This window comes from Protopterus annectens, chromosome 7.part0 (genome assembly GCF_019279795.1).
Source record: "Protopterus annectens isolate FY-2018-M chromosome 7.part0, PAN1.0, whole genome shotgun sequence".
Lineage (NCBI taxonomy): Eukaryota > Metazoa > Chordata > Ceratodontiformes > Protopteridae > Protopterus > Protopterus annectens.
This window is the reverse complement of record NC_056739.1, coordinates 1,087,643,419-1,087,663,495: the sequence shown is the minus strand read 5'-3', so window position 1 is coordinate 1,087,663,495 and position 20,077 is coordinate 1,087,643,419. Positions and strand designations below refer to the sequence as shown.

The 20,077-nt window shown below is 43.8% G+C and overlaps 1 protein-coding gene across 13 annotated transcripts in view; it reads right to left on the bottom strand.

The window, feature by feature from the left end:
• The window catches only part of NEO1 (neogenin 1), a 2,116,015-nt gene that overhangs the window by 82,342 nt on the left and 2,013,596 nt on the right, over positions 1–20,077 (bottom strand). For all 13 annotated transcript variants that reach the window (XM_044077666.1, XM_044077665.1, XM_044077664.1 and 10 more), the window contains one exon: positions 14,605–14,865. In XM_044077666.1, the coding sequence (XP_043933601.1) occupies positions 14,605–14,865 (261 nt within the window). The remainder of the gene's footprint in view (positions 1–14,604; positions 14,866–20,077) is intronic.

Sequence of the window (20,077 nt, the reverse complement as noted above, 5' to 3'; positions counted from 1 at the left end):
CACACTGCAAGGTATGTTTCCCCACTTGTTCTGCTCCATGCAACAAATCCTGCAACTCTTTCAAGTCTGGCTGTTCTGTTTGTGTCATTTTGCCTTTCAGCTGAGACAGCGAGAACTGTTGGGATTTTAACATATGAAATTGACAGTTTAATGCCCTCATGGTTAAAGTGGCTGATGTATACACCTTTTCCCCCACCTTTCTAATGCTCTAGAATCTCTTTCTGAAGGCAAAGGGTTTTTAGCAGTAGAGGCCTTAATCCCCTTGGGACTCTGTGAAATTGTTTCTGGGTCAGCAGTATGGCTTTTATAAAGGAACTGGTGAGAATCAGGAACCCGGTAATATCTGTCTGGTTTAACAGGGGCTGGAGGTAAAGAGTCTGGATTAAGACTGGCTTCTGCGTACACATCATCCAAAATATTTAAGACAGGAGGGATAGCCAGGGGCCTATGCTGGGGAAGTAGTAGAAATTCCCTGAGCCTTTTCTTGGAATCTGAGAAATCTTGGCCTTCCCAGTGGAAGTGCTCTCTCAATGTATGCAGGGTTTCCCCAAAAGAGAAGTCCTCATGGGGGGAGACCGAGGGAATAGACTCCTCAGCATCAGAGTCTTCAAATGGGGAATAGGTGTAATCCTGGTCCTCAGAATGGTCTGAAGTAACAGAAGCCTGGTCTGAGGAAGGGTAGTCTTCCTCCAACCTGGGTCTTTTGTCTGAGGGGGGTTGAGAACCACTGATGAGAGTAATCAAATCCTCAGCCATTTTAAGCATCTGTTTTTTAGGCATGGGGCCTTGTTTTTTAATTTTCATTGCAGCTTTGGACTTAGTGAATGATTTAATAGAGGAGGTGGTAGGCCTGAAAACGCCTTCAGAAATGGCAGGCCTCGCTGAAATTTCGGTTTCCCCGCCAAGAGTGGTGTCGGTATCTGAAGTGGGAATGGAGACCGGGGATCCTGCGGCCTCGGGTACTGAAGTCGCCAGTAAAAAAGTTTCATCGGTAGTCAGGGGCTGCGTAGGCGCCTCGCTGAGAACCGGAGAACCGGTAGTCGGCCTAAGAGTGATCTCAGTACTCTGTGCAGGCCTCGGATGTCTATCCTTATCCTTGCGTCTTTTGCCTAAAACTGGCGTCGGTGCATCCGACAACATGATATAATTAAATTTTTTGCCAAAATAATGAAGGGCGAACTCCACAAGGCACTACTAAAGGATGTACAGCCTGACATTGATAATCTGAAAGTCTGTTATCCTTGAAAATGGTTTATGGCTGAGAAATGCAAAATAGGGCTAAAGTGACCTTTCTTAAAGTGTCTGTAATAAAAAGTCCATGATACCTTGTGATGGTGGCACTCATCAGCCATACAAGCAAAAAGTTGACCTATGACTTGTTCCCATACAGGAAGTAAACTTTGTGGGTACCATGAGATGTCCCAAAAAAAAAAAAAAAAAAAAAAAGGAAATCTGAAATGCTTTAAACCCTGTACAGCCACACTCCTTTACCCAGGCATCTGAGATCAGGGCAAAATAACTATTTGAAAAAAATTCTAACATTGATCAAGATGGGGTTGGGTGCAGTGGTGTTTGCTACTCTGACAAGGTGTGTGTGGAGAAAGAGGGGTTAGCTAAAGCACAAATAATCCCAACTGTCCCTTCCTCTGTCCTGCTGCCTTCGACAGGTTCTTCTTCCTCTCTCTGTGTGTTTTGCAGTGGGGTAAAGGTGTGAATTGTACTTGTTAATGTTCAACTGGTACTACTGCAATATTAGTGCCTTTTTTAGGCGGTGTTCCAAAGACCAAATTACCAGCATAACAGCTACAAACAAATGCAATTTGAGGGTCATGCTGCTTAATGCTAGAAGTCTAAATCTCAAAATGCACTCGCTTGAAGCACTCCTTAAAATGGAGAACACAGACATTTGTGCTATAACAGACACCTGGTTCAAGGCAGCAGAAAGCACCCCTGCACTACCAGGCTATAACTCACTCCACACTTTTCGGCCCCAAAACTTGGACCGAAGCTCCAAAGGCGGTGGTGTTTCCATATTCATAAAGGATGCGCACACCTCCAGACTGGTAGCCCAACATAACGCATCAGAGATACTTCAGGTGCAGCTATAGCACTGGGTAAGGCAGCGATTTAGGTCGTAGCCTGCTATATGTCCCCAGCCATGCCCCAAGACTCAAACACCATGTTCCTAAGCACCCTGGAGAATATTAGGGTCCAACCTAACACTCTCATACTGGGCGACAAACTACCCCTCCATTAACTGGGAAAACTACTCATGTACCAATACACTTGCCCAACGTTTCCTGGAATTCATTAATTCCAATGCCCTGGTCCAGCTCATTCTTACCCCCCACCTACAGGTAGCAACATCCTCGATCTAGTCATTGCTAACATGGGCGACCGTTGCTCTACACCAATAGTCAACTCCTCACTGGTCAGATCCAATAACAAACTAATCACCTTGGAAATCTACAACCCGCCCCCCCTCCCCCCGCAAACGTAACCACCATGAAAAACTTCTCCAAAGCTAACTTTGGGCTCCTAAAAACAGAGGTGGGTAACTTCCCGGCACCCATGCAAATGGAGAATAGTTGCATGACCGCCGAATCATACACCAATGCACTGTACGAACATGTACACAAATGCATGGATCTCGCCATACCCAATAAAACCAAGATGCTCTCATCCTAAAAAAGGAAGCCAATTTAGTGGTCCCTTGCCATAAACAAACTCTACGACAGAAGGAGGAAACCGATGAGGAGTAAGGTGAAGTCCCAAGACTGGAAAAACTCCCTTATCAGTCTCAACAAAAAGTTGAGATCCCTCATCAAATCCTCTAAAGTTAGTTATGAAAACAGAATTGCAACAGATAGTAAAGACAACCACAAGACCTTCTATAGTTATGTAAAGAATCTCCACGGCAATACCTAGATTTGCTCTGAGCTACTGCTCAATGGTGCCTCCTATACCGAGCCAACAGATATTGCCAATATACCGGCCAACAGATTCAGTGCCAACTTTACCCCCTCTGCCCCCCAAAAGACCAATTACAATACCAGTAGACTGCCAGGCACCCAGTATTACTGCTACACAGGTTAAAACAGCACTGTCCAAGGCTGTGTTCTACTATCCCTGGTTGTGTTCTACATGAACTACAGAGTGAACTGGCACCTCACCTGTGTGCCCTGTTCAATCACAGCCTTACCTCAGGCTTTGTCCCTACCGAATGGCACACTGCTACAGTCATCCCTCTCCACAAAGGAGGAGCGACTACAGACCCCGCAAACTATTGCCCTATTAGCCTGACGAGTCTGATATGCAAAGCTATGGAACCCATCATCATGGACCTAATAAACAAGGATATAGGGAACCTCCCAACTCTGGATCCCACACAGTTTGGTTTTGTGAAGGGCATATCATGCCTGGTCAACTTGGTTGACTTCTCTGAGTCAGTCACCAGAGCTGTGGATGAAGGCAAGGTGGTCCATACAGCCTACCTTGATCTGGCCAAGGCCTTTGATACCATTCCCCACTCGGGAATCATAGAAACACTCACTAAGCTAGGCATTATCCCCTATATCACTAGGTGGGTTGCAAACTGGCTCACAGATGGAACCCACAGTGTGAAAGTAGCTGACTCCAAGTCAGACTGCAACAAGTCACGACTGGAGTCCCAAAGGGTTTGGTCCTGGGCCCTCTCCTGTTTGGTATCTACTTCTCTGAAGTCCAGGCCAACATGAAGGGACTCTGGCTGACAAAGTTGCAAGTTGGGAGCTAATATTAACTACCCAAGTGATGTGGACATCCTACAGAATGGCCTCATTGAGATTAACGACTGGTGTCAGAAACATGGCCTTAATCTCGATGCCAAAAAATGTGTCATCATCCCCTTTAGGAAAAACCCAGTTCCCATGAATTACCACATCAATGGTAGTCCACTGAACGTGTTATGAGAGATCTGGGAACACAGGTTGACGCAACCTCTCTTTTGATCATCACATTGCCACTGTGGTCAGAAAGTCCTTCTATGTGGCACATCTCATTACGAAGGGTTTTGCATCCAGGAAGAGAGAGGTCACTTTCTCCCTCTACTCTTTCCTCATTAGGCCAATCATCAAGTAGAATGCCCCATTTGGCATGTACCTCACTAGACACCTGCAACAACTGGAGAGGCTGCAAAAGTACCTCACAAAGAGGATCCTAGGCCTTAAAAAACTTGTCATAAATGGACAGACTCAAAAAACTCCAACTATTCTCTGTTTCATATTGTCTACTTAGAGGCAATCTCTGCTTGACTTACAAAGCCATGTCTGACCAAGCTCTGTTAGAAATGCTACATCTAAAGAAATCCCAATCCCTCCGCACCACATGCTCCAGAGACCTCAACCTTATTGCCACGATCAACAGAACGTACTGGAGGGATAAGTTCATAACCCAGAGACTGCCCATGCTATGGAACAGTCTTCCCATACGTGTCAAGCAGAGCATCTTGGCGTCCCTTTTCAAGACAAATCTTGATGAGTGGATGGAAAATAGAAAATTCACCCTGGGGATAACTCCAGTGGCTCTACTCGACAGAGGGACTGGGAACTAAGGTCGGGTGGCACGATGTCGGGGTAAACCTATGGCTAGGCTTGTAAAGGCCCTAGGGCCATTAGCCTAGTACACACCTACAAACCTATGAACCTATGTCTATTTTCAATGGTGTCTTTGGAGAAGAAAAAGGAGAAACTTCTCTAGATTCTCTTCTCTTTCTAAATGACTTAACCCAAGATCTCCCTCAGTAAAACAATGTACGTAGATGACTTGCTCATCCTAAACCTGGATAAACATGACACTTTCTTGCAAAAAAAAGCTACAAAACAAATTTACTTCAGTATGGCACTAGATTTACAAACGGTTTACCACCTTAAAAAATGCCTACATGATTCTGGGTATTGAAAAAACTTCAACAGCCTTACCACATCACCTCACCTGACCTACTAAGCAATACTATCTCACTAGTATCTTAACACAGACATTATGGCTTAAGCCTAGACCCAACACTATTATTTTATCATCATAACTAAATTTATAACCAGTACATTTCTCATAAAGTCTGCTTTTAAATAAAAAATCTGAAATTCCCAGAATCAAGGATAGCTACTGCCAAATATGCATTAACTACAAACCACTACCACTTTATTATTCTCGGATCCCAGAACTTAATATTACCTTCTGCTTGTAAGTGCAAACTGGCTTCCTCTAACAGCAAGTTCATCTTGTCCACCTTTCTATTCAAGTGGCTCTTGCAATATAAATGCCCACCATTTTCTCTCAAACTAATGGTCAAAATCGAGACATTAGTGAGAAGTGATCTCACTTAAAAAGGCTACTCTTTCAACTCAACAGCTGCAGAAAACTGCCTTAATAAGAGGAAATGAACTCCCTCATCTAAGTTTCCAAAAAATAACAAACAAGCAAAAATAAAGAAATACCTCCCTGCTAAAAATTAGTTATAATATTTTTGATATTCTGTTTGGCAGCTTTTCAAATTAATCTTTACAGCAATATTCCTATGACCACACACAGATGAATATTTAAATGCCCTTTACTGTAAAACATTTACATTTGCAGAGAATACTAAACACTGCAATTGTGTTATTTTGTATTAGTACTTTGTCTCTACAGGTTTATGACATTTTCTGTGGTTGGGCCCAGGCTGTGGCTGAAAAGGACTTTTGGGTTAGCCCACTTAGCAAGTTAAATAAATAAATGAAGCCAGAGGCCATGAAAAGGACTCTGAAGGATGACCCAGCTAAGTAGGTCAACCCCAAACCAAGGGTAGTGACAAAACTAATGCTGCACTGACTGGGCAGAGGAGGAAGAGGAAATGATCAAACATATATACAGATGCTGTCAACACGCATCTGCAACTCAACATGTTCTGGATGGCTCATTTAAAATGGAGAAAAAGTAAAGGGTTCTGAGTAAAGGTGTGCAAGACAGGACAAAATGTGACTATGAAATAACGGGCATATGCCAGAAGTTATAGATAAGGTAAAAGATGAATCAACCTGTGATACACAAAGAAACGTGTCATACACTGCAATTAGAAGGCTACAGTACGTGAAGAGGTTAAAGATGAGTAAACTAAATGCCCTTAACTGCCAAATTAACTGAAATGACAGGACGCATCACAGAGAAGATAAAGATAAGTGTATGCAGTGAAACCTAAGCAGGAGAGGGAATTTTATGTGCCAAAGAAGACATTTAAGTTTTCCTTATCACTCCAAAATTCTGAAGGCAGCAAGGAAAAATCATAAAGGTTTATCATTTTCTGGCAAGATCCAAAGTTCCAAATATCATCTTTTATACAGTGCCATGAATTTAGCTGGAGTCTGATTTGAAAAGAGTAACGAATGTCATAACAGATGAGTTTGGAGATGAAATAAAAAAAAAGTTGTATTGTATTGTGGACTCTAAACTCTGATGACATGTCCTTCTTACGTACAGTAAAAATAAAGGGGGGGTGTCAAGACATGGTATAATAATTATACTTTAACAAAAGCAGTGAAAAAATTCCACCTGAAAACCAAAAGAAACAGCGCACACACACACACACACACACATACACACGCACACACAAGCACACAAGAAACAGCACGCACACACAGGCACACAAGAAACAGCACGCACACACAGGCACACACGAAACAGCGCACGCACACACAGGCACACACGAAACAGTGCGCACACACACACACAGGCACACAAGAAACAGTGCGCACACACAGGCACACAAGAAACAGTGCGCACACACACACACAGGCACACAAGAAACAGTGCGCACACACACACACAGGCACACAAGAAACAGTGCGCACACACACACAGGCACACAAGAAACAGTGCGCACACACACACAGGCACACAAGAAACAGTGCGCACACACACACACAGGCACACAAGAAACAGTACACACACAGGCACACAAGAAACAGTACACACAAGAAACAGCGAACGAGCGCACACAAGAAAGCACGCGCGCACACAAGAAACAGCGCGCGCACACAAGAAACAGCGCGCGCACACAAGAAACAGCGCGCGCACACAAGAAACAGCGCGCGCACACAAGAAACAGCGCGCACACACAAGAAACAGCGCGCACACACACACACAAGAAAGAGCGCGCGCACACAAGAAAGAGCACACACAAGAAAGAGCGCGCGCAGGCACACACAAGAAAGAGCGCGCGCACGCACACAAGAAAGAGCGCGCGCACACACACACAAAAGAAAGAGCGCGCACACACACACACACAAGAAAGAGCGCGCACACACACAAGAACGCACACACACACAAGAAAGAGCGCACACACACACACACACACACACACACACACACACACACACACACACAAGAAAGAGCGCGCACACACAAGAAAGAGCGCACACACACAAGAAAGAGCGCACACACACACACACAAGAAAGAGCGCGCACACACACAAACAAGAAACACACACACAAGAAACAGCGCACACACACACAAGAAACAGCGCACACACACACAAGAAACAGCGCACACACACACAAGAAACAGCGCACACACACACAAGAAACAGCGCACACACACACAAGAAACAGCACACGCACACACACAAGAAACAGCGCACACACACACACAAGAAACAGCACACACACACAAGAAACAGCGCACACACACACACAAGAAACAGCGCACACACACACACACACAAGAAACAGCGCACACACACACACACAAGAAACAGCGCACACGCACACACACAAGAAAAGTACAGTTTTGTACCTACCATAAATGTAGATGTTCGAGGATCCACATTGCTGCAGTCCTAACTATTGGGTAGTCCGCTGTCCAGTCGGCCCGAATACCAAAGTATATGGCTGACGTCGGTCAGGGTGCATTAGACTGACGTCAGTACGTCAGGGTACTAATGCGCATGACCGACGTCATATCCTCAGTCTTTTCTTGCCCCAGATGTCAGAAGACCCTGAAAAGATAAGGCCAAAACCAAAAACTCCAAACATACCTGCACCAAAAATATGTACAATATATACAAAATTACCAGAATATAACCTCACCTACACAACCACCCCTAAACACAGAGGGGAAGGAGGGAGGGTAAATTGGACTGCAGCAATGTGGATCCTCGAACATCTACATTTATGGTAGGTACAAAACTGTACTATGTTCTTCATTCCACATTGCTGCAGTCCTAACTATTGGGTAGAATCCCAAAGCAGAGGTAAGGGAGGCTGGCAAATCATAAGGAAGCAGGAACTGACAACATGCCTTGCAAAATAGCTGTGGCAAAACCAGCCCTAGACTTAGAGTAGAGAGGAAGGTGATAATGCTTAGAGAAAGTATGCACTGAACTCCAAGTAGCTGCCTCCAAAATATCCTTAGTTGCCACCCCCCTTAGAAATGCTGTTGAAGTGGCAGTAGCCCTAGTGGAATGAGGCCTAATCCCAGCTGGAATCTCCTTGCCATGATGGGAGTAACAAAATGCAATGCAAAACCCAATCCACCTAGAAATAGTTTGTTTTGACACGGGCTTGCCCTGCGAACCCAAAGCAAAAGAAACAAACAACTGCTGAGACTGCCTAAAATCCTTAGTCCTGCTCAAATAATAACGCAATTGCCTGTGTACATCTAAAGTGTGCAAAATCTTTTCCCCTTTATTTTGGGGATCTGCATAAAAAGTAGGCAAATGAATAGTTTGGTTTAAAGCCACACTAGAAACCACCTTAGGCATAAAGGAAGGATTAGTACGTAAAGATACCCTATCCTTATGAAAAATCAAAAAGGCTCTACCGCCATAAGGGCCTGCAACTCAGAAACCCTTCTTGCAGAAGTAATGGCCAACAAAAAGCAGTCTTCCATGACAAGTATTTCAATTCAGCAGTAGCCGAGGCTCAAAAGGTTGTAGAGTAAGTTTCTCCAACACAAAATTGAGATCCCAAGCAGGAGTAGGAGCTCTACGTGGGGTCTTATATTCTTTGCCCTCTAAGAAATTGCTTGAACAAAGGATGCGAAAACAATGGTGGGTCACAATCATAGTGAGCTGAAATTGCTGCAGCATGAATCTTAATGGAAGAGAAAGACAAACCTCTGTCCAATAACTCAGTAAGATATTGAAGAGCCACACTCAAATTAGGCTCAGAAATCTCCAAATTGTTTGCTGCACTCCAAAATAAAAATCTCTTCCATTTTTCTGCGTACACTTTCCTTGTACTAGGTCTTCTGGCTTCCATAATCACATTTAAAACTTGTTGAGGAAGTTGAGACCTGCTGTCTTTCAAAACAGAATATGCCAGGCTGTTAGATGAAGAGAGTGAAGCTTGACATTGAGCAGGTGACCGTCCCTCTGAGACAACAGGTGTGGAATCAAGGGCAAAGGCCATGGAGGCTTCCTTACCAGACTCCTCAGTAATGGGTACCAGTGCTGCCGAGGCCAATCTGGAGCTATTAAAATCATCCTTGGCTTGTCTTGTCTGACCTTTAGAAGCACCTTTGGAAGAAGAGGCAGAGGTGGAAAAGCATACACATGAAGATTTTTCCAACTGAAAGAAAGAGCATCCACTTTCCAAGCTGTGTGATGAAACCTCTTTGTGCAAAACTTTGGCAGCTGGTGGTTTAGTGGAGAAGCGAACAGATCTATGTCTGGAGTTCCCCATGACACTGTCAATTTTGAAATACATGAAGATCCAGTTTCCACTCGTGGGGATCCATGATTTGTCTGCTTAACACATCTGCTAAGGAGTTCTGTGCTCCCGGCAGAAACCTTGCCTGAAGAGTTAGTTGCAAGCTGAGCGCAGTCTCCCATAAAATCATTGCTTGCCTGCACAATGGGTAAGAATGTGTTCCCCTTGTTTGTTGATGTACCACATGACAGTCGTGTTGTCTGTTAGAATCAACACCTGCCCTGGAAGAAGTAACTCCTTGAAAGCCATTAATGCAAACTGGACTGCTAACATCTCTTTCATGTTGATATGTAGATGCTGTAGTCTGGCAGGCCACTTGTCTTGTATCCACTTTCCATTTAGATGAGCTCCCCAAGCAATGTCTGAGGCATCTGTCGTTAGAATCTGACTCGCCTCTGGCCGGGTCACAGAGAGTCCCTTGTTTAGGTGACATTCCTGAGCCCACCACAAAAATTCCTTTTGAATGCAAGGTATTATTTGAATGACAGTGTCCAAATCCTGGCAGTGCTGTGTCCATACATTTTGAGATACCATTGCAGCTTCCTCATATGCAGTTTGGCATTGGGAAGCACCAGAATACAAGATGCCATGAACCCTAAGGCTTGAAGGACTGTCCTTGCAGTCAGCCCGGACTGAAGAGATAGTTGATGGAAGTAACTGGAAAGATTCTTTTGTTTGTCCGGGGTTAAGAAGGCCATCTGGGCTGCTGTATTCAGTCTCACACCCAGAAAGCACATGTCTTGAGAGGGTACTAGACTGGACTTTATTTCGTTCACAGAATACCCTAGGCATCTTAGCACTGCTATGACATAATCCAAATGCTGTAGAAGGTCTTCCTTTTCTTGAGCTAGAATCAGGCAGTCGTCCAAGTAAGGATAGATTTGAATTCCTTTTAGCCTGAAGTAAGCTATCACTGGAGCCAGAACCTTTGTGAATACTCTGGGCGCAGTGGATAAGCCAAAGGGCAATGCAGAGAACTGATAATGAGAATTTCCAGCTCGAAAACGCAGATACTTCCTGCAACTTAGTCTTATAGGCACATGAAGGTAAGCTTCCTTGAGATCTAAAGTTACCATCCAGTGATCTTTGCCCAGCAGAGGTAAAAGCTGTTGTAACGTCAACATTTTGAACTTGGGAATGTCCAGATAAGTGTTGAGGATAGATAAATCCAAAATTGGTCTCCACGTGTTCCCCTTTTTCGGTACTAGGAACAGACGAGAATAAAATCCTAGGCCCCTTTCTGGCACAGGAACTGGCTGAATGGCCCCTATTTGGAGCAACAGAGATATTTGCTTGTGAGCCTCTTTTCTTTGTAGAGGAGGAATGTCTGGCATGCCTTTGAAAGGAGGCAAGGTATGGAAATAAAACCTGTAACCGTGGTGAATGATATCCAAAACCCATCTGTCTTGGGTAATTAAATCCCAATTTTCTTTGAAAAGAGACAGCCTTCCTCCCAAAGGTGCTGCCAGGCGAGAATGTACTGGCAGCTGAAAAGGCAGGTCATTGGGTCTGCTTACGAAAGGACTGACCCCTGCCCTCACCAGAAGTCTGAGCAGGGGAACTCCCTGTCCTAGGCCTAAAAGAACCTTGAGCTCTGCCCCTACCACGTCTAGACCTACCCCTAGACTGGGAATCATAAGCAGGATAAGTCCATCCCTTAGTAGGCCAATTTCTACTAAACTTTGGAGGCTGCACCTGCAAAAAATCCTTAACAGTTTGCATAGACTTAGCCTTGTCCTCCATTTTCTTTAAAACTGCTTCCACAGGCGAACCAAACAACACATCAGACTGCAAAGGAGCATCCAAAATCCTTGTTTTAACATGCTCAGCTAAATTCTGATCTCTCAACCAGGCATGCCTACGAAGAACAGAACCAGTGGCAGCCACCCTCGAGGAGGCCTGCACAGCATCAAAACCACACTGCAAGGAATGTTTACCTACCTGTTCAGACACATGAACTAAATCCTGCAACTCTTTACACTCAATTCCTTCTGCCAGAGCATCCACCTTAGATTTCAATTGTGAAAGGAGGTAATTCTGATATTTTAACATGTGAAACTGACAATTCAACGCCCTCATGGCTAAAGTGGAAGAAGTATACACTTTCTTTCCCCATCTATCCAAAGCCCTTGCCTCTTTATCAGGAGGAACAGGATTTTTAACAACAGAGGCCTTCACTCCTTTAGGCCCCTGAGAGACAGTTTCCGGGTCTGCCCTAGGACTCTTAAAAAGATACTTATGAGCTTCAGGCACCCTATAGTACCTATCCGGTTTAACTGGGGCAGGAGGCAAAGAATCAGGATTCAGGGAAGCCTCTGCAAAAACATCTTCCACCACATTCAGAACAGGAGGTATAGCTAAAGGCCTATGCTGGGGTAAAAACAAGAATTCCCTAAGCCTCTTCCTGGAATCAGAGAAATCTTGACCTTCCCATTTAAAATGCTCCCTCATAGAATGCAGAGTCTCTGAAAATGAAAAATCCTCAGGAGGAGAAGCTGAAGGAGTAGAATCATCCACATCAGAATCAGAATAAGGAGGATACTCCTGCAAGTCTTCAGCCGAAGACTCAGAAGCCTCAGTACATGGCTCTAAAGTCTCATTCTCAGGATCCACCCTAGTCCTCTTATCAGGAGGGGGCATAGAACCTCTAATCATAGTAATCAAATCCTCTGCCATTTTAAGCATATGTTTCTTAGGCAAAGACCCTGAAGCACTAGGAGAAACTCCCACTGAAGCTAAACTTGGCCTGCCTCTCAAAGAAGCCTTGGAAACAGAAGGGGAGGCTCTAACCACCTTAGGAAGAGAGGGAAGAACAGCCACCTGAGAAGCCCCTCAGCCTGGCCTACTTCCTGAGAGGATACATCCTGTAACAGTAAAGTCTCTCCCTGAGACTCCAAAGAAACACCTGGCAGAACCTCCGGCTCCACTGAGCCTTCTAAAGAACCGACGTCAGGGACTGTCGGTTCTTCCACTCTAGGCTTTGCTGCTTTGTCCTTGCGCTTTTTGGCCGAAGCGCCGGAGCATCCGACGGCATTTTATAATTACAACGCTTCCCAAAAACTAACCTGGCACAGTCTAACCTTCTCTTAATAGTGCGTTTGTTAAATCTAGCACAAGAGCGGCATCCAACAACGTCGTGCTCAGGCCCTAAACAAGGTATACACAAAGTATGGTAATCCCTATGAGGTATCTGTTTCCCACAAGAAATACAGTTATTCACTTTTTCTGACATCCGGTTAAATACTGAGGCAAGAAAAACCAAAATATTCCCCAACGGGGTACTTAGCCAACTTTGATTCGGTCTGAAACTCTGACTTCAGAAACTTTCAGAACGCCAACCTGCACTCGCAAAATTGCTTCTGCATCGGACCATGCGGCAAAAAAGACTGAGGATATGACGTCGGTCATGCGCATTAGTACCCTGACGTACTGACGCCAGTCTAATGCGCCCTGACCGACGTCAGCCATATACTTTGGTATTCGGGCCGACTGGACAGCGGACTACCCAATAGTTAGGACTGCAGCAATGTGGAATGAAGAACATCAGCACACACACACACACAGACACACACAAGAAACAGTGCGCACACACACAAGGAACAGCGAGCACACACACACAAGCACACAAGAAACAGCGTGCACACAAGAGACAGTGCACACTCACACAAGAAACAGCGCAAACACACACAAGCACACAACAGCGCATACACAAGCACACTGTGCATGCACACACAAGCACACTAGAAGCAGTGCACGCACACACAAGCACACAAGAAACAGCACACACACACAAGCACACAAGAAACAGCACACACAAGCACACAACAGCGCACACAAGAAACAGCACACACAAGAAGCAGCACACACAAGCACACAACAAACAGCACACACACAAGCAGCGTGCACACACAAGCACAAAAGAAGCAGCGTGCACACATACAAGCACAAAAGAAGCAGCGTGCACACATACAAGCACACAAGAAACAGCGCACACACACAAGCACACAAGAAACAGTGCACACACACAAGCACACAAGAAACAGTGCACACACAAGCACACAAGAAACAGTGCACACACAAGCACACAACAGCGCGCGCACACACAAGCACACAACAGCGCGCGCACACACAAGCACACAACAGCGCGCGCACACACAAGCACACCAGAAACACAAGAAACAGTGCTCACACACACAAGCACACAAGAAACAGCGCTCGCACACACAAGCACACAAGAAACAGCGTGCGCACACACGCACACAAGAAACAGTGCGCAAACACACACACAAGCACACAAGAAACAGCACACACACACAAGAAACAGCTCACACACCAGCACACAAGAAACAGTGCTCGCGCACACACAAGCACACAAGAAATAGAGTGCACACACACAGGCACACAAGAAACAGCGTGCATACACACCCATAAACATACAACACACACACCCACCCACAAGCACACAAGAAACAGTGCACACACACCCACAAGCACAGAAGAAATAACACGAGCACACACAAGCACACAAGAAAGAGCACACACAAGCATACAAGAAACAGTGCACACACACAAGCACACAAGAAATAGCGCGCAGACACACATAAGCACACAAGAAACCGCTAGCGCACACACAAGCACACAAGAAACAGCACGCACACACAAGAAAGAGCGCACACACAAGCACACAAGAAAGAGCGCACATACAAGCACACAAAAAAGAGCACACACAAGCACACAAGGAACAGCGCGCACACATATGCACACAAGAAATAGTGCGCACACACAAGCATACAATATATAATTTTCCTTTACACAGAAACACATTTGTGAGCTTTTCACAGCTAATACAAACACACAAAATGAAACTAAGTGGTCACTTACCTTGCTGAGCCAGTAGTGGTGTACTTGGCAAGGCAGAATCCAATCCAGTACTAACTTGAGGAGCTACTGGTGGCACAGCAAAGCTTTTCAGTGGGTGGGAAGGCCGTACATGAGCAGTGGGCAGGCTCTGACCTGAATCTTCATCTTGGGAGCCAGTCAGGTAAGGTCCAGATGCAAGGTCTGGATCTGGGTGTTCTCCACAGCAAGACTGAGAAGACAGGGCTGGAATAGTGTCAGAGCTAGGTGTATTCCGAATCGATTCTGCAAGTCAAGTTCAAGCAGCTTTAAAAAAATCCAATAAAATCATCTCTAGTTATATAACAGCTTTACATTTGCATTTCTAATCCGAGAAGCTCAAAACTGTTATTCTGACTACAGACTAAGTTCAAGTAACTGTAAAACAAACCAATAAAATCATCTATATTTACATTACTATATTTTTGCATTTTGAACCCTGGAAACTCATAATTTGTACCCTGACTCAGGAGTAATCCGGGAGAAAAACAGTTTTATAATAATGGTTGACAATGCCCTGCACAAAATGACTTTGCTCATTTTTAATTTGCTTGAGGTGCAGTTTGTCCACTACTGCTGTACTCACTACTTATAGCAATGTGAAGGCTTAATACATTGTGTAACACATTCCTAGATCAACAGAGAGTAGGGAAAGAGTGATATCCCTTAATAAATAGGCGCACAGCTTTTACTTGATTTAATGGGTTTTGAGCTGTATGTACAAGTTAATGCATTTACAGCTCATACTTTTTGAAGACACACAGTAGACTCTGTAACAAAAACAACAAACTCATGACTTCTGAGCCCTAGCTAAACCAGTTACAACTACAAACATACATCTGCCACACTATTCCAGGCCACAAGATCAGAATCATGTCATGAGCTGTATTGTAGGTAGATAGCAAGCTCACCTGCGAACGCTATTCAATTTAAGTGTCATACAGAGCTCTAGTGCCATCCTCTGGTCCTCAACATTTGTGTGCTAAAACCAAATGCACTCTCTTTTCTGCATACTGAGGTAAACTGTTTTAGTTTGAGCAATGCTGTTGGTGTTTCAGACAGAGGAATATAGATAATTAGACTGACATACTTATCCTTTAATTCTTTCTCATCAGACTCGCATAATACAATGCATTACAACCAAACACAGCATCACTTAAAGCATGCACACTGTTGTCCAAACATAAGGTTATGTATTAAATCACAGGTTCCCAAACAGCTCCCTTGCTGAATCCAGGTTTTCCTAAGGCCCCCCCGCGCGCATAAAGTGCATATTTTAGGGGTTCGCAAAGCGTGCGCTGCGGCACCCTGGGGATCTGTGGCTTCCACACAGGGGTGTCGCAAACTAATAAGCTTAGCTGCAAAATAAACTGCAAACAGTTTGCGGTTTATTCTGCAGTTAAGCTTATTAGTTCGCGGCAAGTGTGAGTGAATGCAGGAATGAATGAAGAAGTGGCTGTGTGTGTGTATGTGGGAGACCGGAAGAGTGAGAGGGATGTATGAATGAATGTGTAAGTGGGTGTGTGGCATGTGGGTGTGAGAATGATGTGTGAGTGAATGCAGGTATAAATGAGGAAGTAGCTGTGTGTGTGTGTGTGTGTGTGTGTGTGAGTGAATGAATGCAGGTATGAATGAGGAAGTGCCTCTGTGTTTGTGTGTCTGTGTCTGTGTGTGTGATTCACACCTCTCAACTGTACAGATTTCTGCAGAACGTCCAGATTTGTGCCTCATATTTTTGGTGTGTTCCTCCTAAAATCTGTACTTTTCTGGCAAATAGTTGAGGATTGAAGTCATTAAATAATGACAAATATGTGAGTTTAAGACTCCACGTCCTTCAAAGAATTCATGCTAATGCAAAAGCTATTATTCTATCAACTTTCTAAGTTTGTAAGAGCAGTATTTAAAATCTGTCCCTATTTGTCCCTCATCATTTTAGGCTTTGTCCAGATTTTTAGAGCAAAAAATCTGAACAAAGCCTAAAATGATGGGGGGACAAATAGGGACAGATTTTAAATATTGCTCTTACAAACTTAGAAAGTTGACAGAATAATAGGTTTTGCATTAGAATGAATTCTCTGAAGGATGTGGAGTTTTAAACTGAAATGTTTGCCATTATTTTAAATGACTTCAATCCTCAACTATTTGCCAGAAAAATACAGGGAACACACCAAAAATATGAGGCACAAATCTGGACATTCAATCACACACACACACCCTCATTCATACCTGCATTCCACTCACACATCGCTCTCTCTCTCTCAAACACACACACAGTCACTTCCTCATTCATACCTGCATTCACTCGCACATCTCTCACTCCCGAGCACACACACAGTCACTTCCTCATTCATACATTGCTCCATCTCACACCCACTTATGCATTCATTCATACATCACTGTCACTTTCTGTCACACCCACATGCCACACACACACTTATGCATTCATTCATACATCGCTCTCACTCTCCCGATCTCACACACACAAACACACACAGCCACTTCATTCATTCCTGCATTCACTCACACATCGCTCTCACTCTCCCGATCTCACACACACACAGACTCTTTTGCTTTCATACACGCATTCACTCACACATGCAGACAGACACAAACACACTCATACAGGCATTCATTTACTTGCAGTCAGCCGGTGCTGCTCGTGGTGCCCCTGTAAAGAAGCCGTGGCTCCCCAGGGCACCACGGCACACAGTTTGGGAACCACCATGCTAAATGATTTGTCTCAAGAGCAGTGGTCTGTTGGAAGTAAAGACCTTACATCTCTTCTCTGTTGTTCCAGACAGAAATAGTCAGAAAAAGGCTTCCTAAATGCAATGTTTGTAATTTATAGCCTGAAAGCTACAAAGAAGTGTGTAAAAGGGCAAGTCCATTCCAAAACAGACAATGCTTGGAATTGCAAGCTAGGTTAAAGAACAAAGTGACTGCCTATCTTAGACCGCAACATATCACAAAAACAAGACACCAATAGAAAATGCACCTCTAACTCATACTAACTCATATAACATATATAACATATATATATATATATATATATATATATATATATATATATATATATATATATATATATATATACACTGCTTTACACCAAAAGCAGAAATGCTACTTATCTGGCATTATATAAACTATAAATTCATCTGTCAATGAGATGACCACACTATGACCTAAAGAGATACTCTTGGGCTATTCTCAAAGTGGGATAAGTGGAAAACATTATCCAGATCAATAAAGAGAGGGGAAGATCTAATTATGCCTCCTGATGACCTAAAGTGGGAGAAGTGGAAAACATTATCCAGATCAATAATCTAATTATGCCTCCTGATGACCTGAGTTTGATTAGGAGCCAAGGCACTCAGAGCTTGCGAGGGGGGATGGGAGCGATGACCAAGACTAGTTTGTCCAAGCCTATGGGACTGGATCACTTTAAGTATCACAGCTTCAATACTGCCCAACAGAAAGCTCATCATAGCACTCCAGAACACAGGGACTTGGAAGTTAAGCCATGCCAAAAGTCGCAAGCACTCCAACTAAGCACTGTAGGACTACAGTCTGGCAAAGTGAGGTATTTTACTGTAATCTGCCAAGATGGGATGGTCATTACAAGTAACCGAACATTAACAACTTCCGGAAGGATGACAGACATGGTCTCTGGCTCTTGTCTACCTTAGGAGGGCTAAGAACATGGCTTAAAACTGATGGGTTGGGGCTGAGGAGACCAAAATAAATGGCAAAAAATTATGCTTTTCTCCTTCTCTCAACAAAAACAAAACAGTAGCACTAATCCCAAGTTGCATCCTGAACAGTGGTACTGTCCTGATTTTGCTGGGTTTAGAACACTTGCTACGGTCTTCCCTTGGTAGGTACCCTGGATAGAACATACACCAATTTGTTATATTTATTTAACATTTGTTGACTGGGAAAGTCTGACTTGGACAAAGCCTATTTTCAGTGGAGGCTGAAAAGATAAACTGCACAAAGACCCTAAAGAGGTTTTCACAAAATGCAAATTTTCCATCCAGGAAGTCCTACACCCACTGTTCAGTCAGAGACCATTTAGAATCAATGCTCCTCTGCCTCTTCTCTTAACAAGAGAAAGGCAGCAGCATTAATCCCAAACTGGCTACACAGAAGCAATTATCACACTTTCCAGTGACTTGATCATCTCTAGGAAAGCTAGGAAATAATGGCTGTCCCTCTGCTCCTTCTCACAACCAGTAGCAAAACAAAAGCAGTAATTCAAAACTGATTCTTGAAAAGCTCTCCAGTGATTGGTAGTCTAATCCCAGATGTTACAGATTTTTAAAGTAAAAAGGTACTAATACTAGAGTATTGCAGAGTGCACTTAGTGCTTGGGATGATGTAAAAAAAGGTTAACTCAGGTTTTAACCGTACAAGGGGTGGGCCTTCCCAGTTTGACATTTTAGGGGCCAGTAGTATGAGAAAATAAGATGAACCCTGGCAGGAGCTTAGGGTGGTCTAATGGTTATGGTGTTTGCCTTACAAACCCAAGGTGCAGAGTTTGAGTCTTACAAGGGATAATTGGCTAGGCTTAAAATGGCTAGCAAGGGTAGTTAGCTTAGTACTAATCTATGAGCCTATGAACCTATGAAATAGGGGCCACCAAGTTTATAACTACAACACAGACTGGGCATGTAGTGCGAAATACAATTAAATCACACAATGGCTGTAGTTGTAGAGTACCTGCAGCTCACAAAGATTAAATACTTTCCTGTTCAGTTTAAACTAAATAAGAGACTCCACAGCTCAACTCCTCCCATAAATTAGATTTAATTCCTTTGCAATCAGTGTAAGGAAAAGGATTTTTTTTCTAACTGTCCCTAGCGGAGAACTTTTAAAACTCGAAGGAAAAAAACTTTCTGTATAGAATACAAACAAAAGTCAATAAATAATGAAATTACACAGACCTTAAATGAAAAATCCAATGCAGTCAGACAATAGCAGTTGTCTCACAGTACTTACAGCTCCCAATTACTCAACTATTCACAAAGACAGGCCTCAACCCATTACACTCTTCAGTGACATTCTACCAAATGCTGCACTTACACGGAGACACTACTACAGCTAGCAATGTACCTTCAAACCAACAATAGAGCAAAAAAGACGGCACATAACAGCTTTGTGAATAACAAGCCACCAATGTTTGCCTCATAGCCCATTCTGATAACATGGTAAGGCAAGAGAGAATGCAAAAAATGAGTGAGTTGCTACGACAAAGGAGGTGGTGGACAGGATGGCCTGGGAAAGTGAAACCACCAAAGGTGCACACCATTCAACCCACAAACATTGCAAAGAGGAACAAATGTTCTTGAAAGGTAATTGCATCAGGTTAAAAATCTGGGCACCTAATTAGCATAATGTATGAATACTAACCAGTATATAACCCTACGTACTTCATGTAGGATTATGAAATATTGCCCAG